Genomic DNA, 6,000 nt, shown 5'->3' on the forward strand with positions numbered 1-6,000 from the left:
ATGACATAGATCTAATGTTTTCTGAATTCTTACTATCTGCCAGGTGAAGCTTGCTCTAAGTACTTTACATATCTTAAATCACTCATTATGCATAATAATTCTATCATTCCTAGTTTACTAATGATGAAATTAAGGCACAGGGAAATGAAGAAATATGCCCAAGGTTACATAGCTAACATGAAGTATCATGCCTCCTATGAAAATGTAGGAATCTTATATATTTTCTGATACTCCATTCTCAAATTCTGTTTAAGTAGTTATTAGATAGTGAGTGAGCATGATTTAAGATATTTCATAAACTCCCTATGCTACTAAGGAAAATAGCCTCTTAGACCAGAGAGATAGCTATTAAATCACTCAGAATTCAATTTTTAAACACGTTGGTAACAAGCATAGAAGAAGATAAGGTTCTAGTTAGAGAGCAAAGAATGACATAAGCTTGAAAATATGCATGGTGTTTCTGTAGGGAAGACATTTATAAATACAGATAGAAATGTGAAAATTTAGTGAGTGATAATGCCACCCATTTTTAGTGTTCGTGAAATACCATGTGACTGCATGATTATAGAAACTCAAAACAGCCTCATTCCTTCAAAGGGGAGTTGATGTCTAAGTATACGTTTTCAGCTCAACGTGTTCACAACTGAACTCCTGATCTTACTTCCCGAATCCACTCCCTCTGCAGCTCTCCTCATTTCAGTTGATGGTAACTCTGTCCTTCTAGGTGTTGAGGTCCCAACCATAGAGTCATTCTCAGCCTTTCCGTCTTCCACACCTCACCACGTCCGATTCGTCAGACACCCTGTTGACTTCACCTTCAACACACACCCAGAATTTGACCACTTCCTACCACCTCAACAACTTCTGGCCGCTCTCTCCTCTCATCTCTTTCTAGGATTACAGTAGTCACTTCCTAACTGGTCTCCCTGCTTCTACCCTGGCCTTCCCATGGTCTGTTCTTAACACAGAAGCCACAGTGTTCTGTTAAGACCAACTTACTCCTCACCTAAAGTCCTATGATGATTCCCCATTGCGCTCAAGTAAAAGCCAAAGTTCTCACAGTGGCCATCAAGATCCTGCAGGATTTGGCCTTCCGTTACATTCCATACTCCTCTTCTTGTCCTCCTTATCACACTTGCTCTGCTCCTGCCATACTGACCTCCTTGCTGCCCCTCAAACAGACGAGGCTTACTCCCACCTTAGGGCTGTTCCCTCTGCTTGCAGGTTCTTTCCCCAGATATCCATGTGGCTCCTCCTTCACCTCCTTCCAGCTTTTCTCAAATGAGCCTCTGATTTAACATTCTCCCACTCCTCAGCCCCTTATTTAGCTTTATTTTAAATTTTTTCATAGTGCCCGTGAACTTCTAAGAGACTATATAGTTCATTTCTTTAGTGTGCCTGTCATTTCTTCCCTACACTCCTTCATCCCCTCCGGCTGGAACGTAGGCTGCATGAGGATAGGACTCTGTTTTGTTCACTGAGGCATTGCAGGCACCCAGAACATTGCCTGGAACATAGTAGATGCTCAGTAAATGATGAATTGTGGAACTAAGCTATTTAGGCAAGGTAAACAGATTTTAAATGTAATTGGAAAATAGAGACTATTAGCAATAATTACAGATGAGCTATCAGCACAGCAGACATTGCTAAGGACACAGGGGCCAGCTACGCATTTTCCTGCAGGACAGGTAAAATAAAGGGCAATTTTTAAAATATGCGATGTGTGTTTTCCCTCAAATATTAAGAGCTAATGAAATCATTCACTTCTTAAAACGGTGACTAGAAATCCTTAAATCAGCCCTATGAGGTAGGCTCTACAATGATCCAAGGTTCCTTGTAAAATCTTAACCTACCCTTCCATACTTAGCATACGTCAGGCATACAGAAGATGCTCAGTTACCATCAGCTTTTATTGTTATTATACTTTATATAAATAAATATTCACATTAAACAAATAATTTTGAATAATTATGAATACTGTTTTTATTGGGACCTTATAAACATCACAAATTAAACAAACACTACAGCATGCCCTGAATTTCATCTGGTATTTAATTATATATTTTGAATTAAGAATCTTCATGCTTTAGGGGTGCCTGGGTGGCTCAGTCGGTTGAGCGCCTGCCTTCAGCTCAGGTCGTAATCCCAGGGTTCTGGGACCGAGTCCCACGTCGCGGGCTCCCTGCTCAGCAGGGAGTTTGCTTCTCCCCCTGCTCATGCTCTCTCTCTCTCTCTCAAATGAATAAATAAAATCTTAAAAAAAAAAAAAGAATCTTCATCCTTTAAGAGCTCTAGTGAATCACTTTAGTTTCTAAATCATTGTGTAAGAGGCCAGAGTAGCACATCACATACTTACGTGATATGATTAGAATTGGTCTTTGCAAGATCTGTGCCTCTCTTGTTTTTAAGGTATGGGCGAATTCTGTCACTGAGATTACCAGGGGTGACCTCTGTGCAGAAGATGAGGACTCCTCCCCACAGGATCTCACCTACTGGGTCACTCCACCCAGCAACGGACATTTGGCTCTCCAGTCCTTTCCTGGCCGAAGCATCCAGAATTTCACCCAGGCTCAGATCAACAAGGGCCAGCTAGTGTTTGTACACACCGGTATGTCGTAGAGAAAAGTAATGCGAAACTAAAATGTGTTTCAGTCAGAGGTTAGCATGATAGTCGAACCCTGTGGTTGCTGACTGAAAACCACAAGCCATCTAAAAACTTGCTGGGGTCTGTAATTTTTTTTTTTAAGTGGCACGTTGTAGTGAGGCCGATGATAGCAAACATCAGAGAGTGCCTGTAACTCACACACGGTTTATTCCCATGGTCGTGTAAGGTCTACGCTCAAATGTAACATTCCCAGGGAGCCTTTTCCTGACCATCCGTTAAAATAGCATCTCCTCTCTGTCCCTCTCCATCCCTTCCTGACTTCCTGCCGTTGTAGTAAAGATTGCTTTGTTTGTTTGTTGGCTGGCTTCCGTGCTGGAGTGTGCGAGAGCGGGATCTTTGTTTTGTTTGCTCTGATATCCTCAGCACCTCAAAGAGTGACGGGAGCAAGTAGGTGCTTAATAAAAATGTTGAAAGAATGAAATAATATTGAATACCTTCTATGTGCCAGGTCACATTCCAGATGCTAGGGATGCTTTAGCGAACAAAACAAACATATTTGTTAAATAAATGAACACATGAATAAACTAATGAGTGAACATAGCTGTAATTCTAAGAGACTCGGACATTAAAAGGCTTTTTTTCTTCCTTCTGTTAATCATTAAGCCAAATAGCTCCTGTAAATCTGGGGAAGGGGTGATCTAGTCTGGCTTTGTTTCCAGGCTGCCCCTGTCACCAGACCGAGAGGGAAGTGAGCCCACTCCCAGGCTGCAGGAGCGAAGGGGGTGGGGGTGGGGGGTGCGTGAGCCAGGGGGCATGATGGGAAAGCTAGCAGTCATAGCTGGTCAGCCATTTTTATTAACTTCTTTGAAAATATAGTCAAGAAAATAAAGACAAAAAATCTTCTAAATTCAAATGGAGTAATTTCCTGATTATCTTTGCAGTTAATGCAAAGAATCCGCAGATAATCTGAAAATAATTTACTATAGAATGCTGTCAACTAGTGGTTCCACACCTGTAGCCTGGGGACCTGGAGGGTTAATTTTTATTACAACAGAGATACTAAATCTACTCACATATGTACCAAAGCTTTGTTTCTAGACTGGATGATCTTTTCCATGTATGTATGTTCTCGTTTTTTAAATGTGTACAGAGGTGCTGATTAATAAAACAGGATTCATTTAAAGAGGTACTGAAGTAATAGGAAATTTCTCCAATTTTGTGTGGTTTTGATTATTAGATACCAACAATCCAAGTATTATTAGATGAGGGCCTAGAAAGGTGGTTTTCTTGAAAGGATCCTCATATTTGCAAAATGGAGAGCATTGCTCTGGAGACGCCCCCAAGGGAAGTTTTGGATTTCTACAATGACGTGGTTTGCAAGGAAGAGGACTCATTGACTCTCTGGCCCACGCGGGCACCAGAGGACGTGCAGCCACGTGACCCATTTCATTTCCTCTGCACAAGTCCTCTGAGCCATGTGGAGCAGTCACCCCATTTTAGAGATGAAGAAACTGAGGCTCAGAACGACATAAGCTGAGCAGCCCCTAAAGCTGGGCTGTCTCTGCTGGCTGCCACCCGTGGAAGGACAGAGCGGGTTAAAGAACCACACTTAACTATTTGCAGGACTAAAATGAACATTAGCTCTCGGGATGTATTTATTAGTCAACTACCAGATCCATGTTCACTTTTGGCTGGTAGAGGAAATAATTTCTCCTAAAAAAAAAAGCAGGAAGGAGAGTTAAAGGCGAGCTCTTTGAGAATCAATCCATTGCATTTTCTAAGTGGCTGTGGAGGCAGTAATGGCCCACAGAGTGGCTGGAGCCAGCCCCCCCCACACACACACACAACAGACGAGGCTGTTGTGGAGACCAGCTGGTTCTCCTGCCACATCTGTCCATCATCAGCACCAAACAAAGGCTTAGGTTTAATTAGTCTCTCTTAGCATTTATATTTGCAAAGTGCTCTACTATTAATCTAATTCATTTTTCACATAACAACCTAAGTAGGTTGATAAAGCCAAGATGTGGGAGGCTGTGTGATTTAAGACTGCACTTTGCAAAGCAGTGTCGGAAAGATCTGAGGTTGTGCAACAGAAAATCTACAGGTCTCCTCTCCCTTCATGTTTCCCTCCTTTCCTCTCTTTGGTTGTAGTTGGTGTGGTAAGTTAGGGCACTCCCAGGACACTATTCTAATATGTATTTTGATAGGATTCCTTTTGATTCCTTTTCCACGTTGTTTCTGGATTCATGAAATGTGGAAAGTGCCTGGTGGCAGAAAGCATTCTCTCCCTCTATTCATGTTTCATTAAATGCAACTTCAGAGTGCTCTTTCTAGTAAAAAAAACAAGCAAGGAAACAATCTAAATTTGATTGTGGGCCCCTGTTCGAAATTAGGCAGACTTAGAATTTTCTCTCTCTCTTTTTAAAAACGATGACTCTTGAGTGTGTTGGGACATTTTTTAAAGTCCGTAACCTTTTTTGTGAGGACTGGGAACTCTGGGTTTGCATAGATAACGGAAACTCAAGAGGCTGTCAAGCCATCGACCAGCCCTTTATTAAATCGTGTTATTAAGGGAGTACTTGTACGTAATTGCAGAGTCTGACCCTGCCTTCTTTGTTCCTTGCCACATGTCCCTGAGGGGAGGGCAACAAAGAGGACATTTCTACCCATTACATGATGCAAAGACCTGTAGTCCTCCAGATTTACCGCTGCCTTAACATTTTCAAAGGGGGATGGGAATGCAAAGCATCACGCTTTGTGAGTCAGACTGGTAAAGCACTCCTGGGAACAGGATCGATAGGGCCCTCTCTCAATTTCTCTTACACACATAAGTTAATTTATAACTTTATTGATATCACTAATCCTTTGACAGAAGTATGGGAGTACAATTCTCTTCCGGCAGGAACTTAACAAAAGCCGGCCTGGATCTTTCCCCACTCTTTACCAGCTTAGCAGAAATCAGCTAGTTCAGTGAATAATTAGAAATTATTTGGAGGGAGGGGCTGAGTGTTATTTACTTCCCCCTAGTTTGGATTTTTGACATTATTAAGTCAATATTTCAGAAATTGCTTGTCTGTATGTGTGTGTGTGTGTNTGTGTGTGTGTGTGTATGCCGTGCACACGACATGCATGCCTTCCTTTTGCTCATGTAAAGTGATTCCAAAATATTAAAATGCAGGCGATGAATGTGTTTAAAATGATTTTTTAAAAATTTCTTGGAGGTAACACCTTTGCTTTCTTCTATTAGGTCACGGGGAGGGGGGAACGGAGGGAAGGATGCATTTTAGACCTTCATTAATGTTCTTTTAACCTCCCATTTTGTCAATGTTTGGTTTGGTGAGTTCGGTGACTCTATTAACACATTCTCCAGTTGATAGGGGTTGCTTTGCGGGGGC

At 41.8% G+C, this 6,000-nt stretch overlaps 1 protein-coding gene across 2 annotated transcripts in view; it reads left to right on the forward strand.

Moving 5' to 3' along the window:
* LOC100470802 (chondroitin sulfate proteoglycan 4) overlaps positions 1-6,000 on the forward strand; it is a 62,333-nt gene that overhangs the window by 26,332 nt on the left and 30,001 nt on the right. For both annotated transcript variants that reach the window (XM_034656928.1, XM_034656929.1), the window contains one exon: positions 2,410-2,608. In XM_034656928.1, the coding sequence (XP_034512819.1) occupies positions 2,410-2,608 (199 nt within the window). The remainder of the gene's footprint in view (positions 1-2,409; positions 2,609-6,000) is intronic.

This window comes from Ailuropoda melanoleuca, chromosome 3, assembly GCF_002007445.2.
Source record: "Ailuropoda melanoleuca isolate Jingjing chromosome 3, ASM200744v2, whole genome shotgun sequence".
NCBI classification, from domain to species: domain Eukaryota; kingdom Metazoa; phylum Chordata; class Mammalia; order Carnivora; family Ursidae; genus Ailuropoda; species Ailuropoda melanoleuca.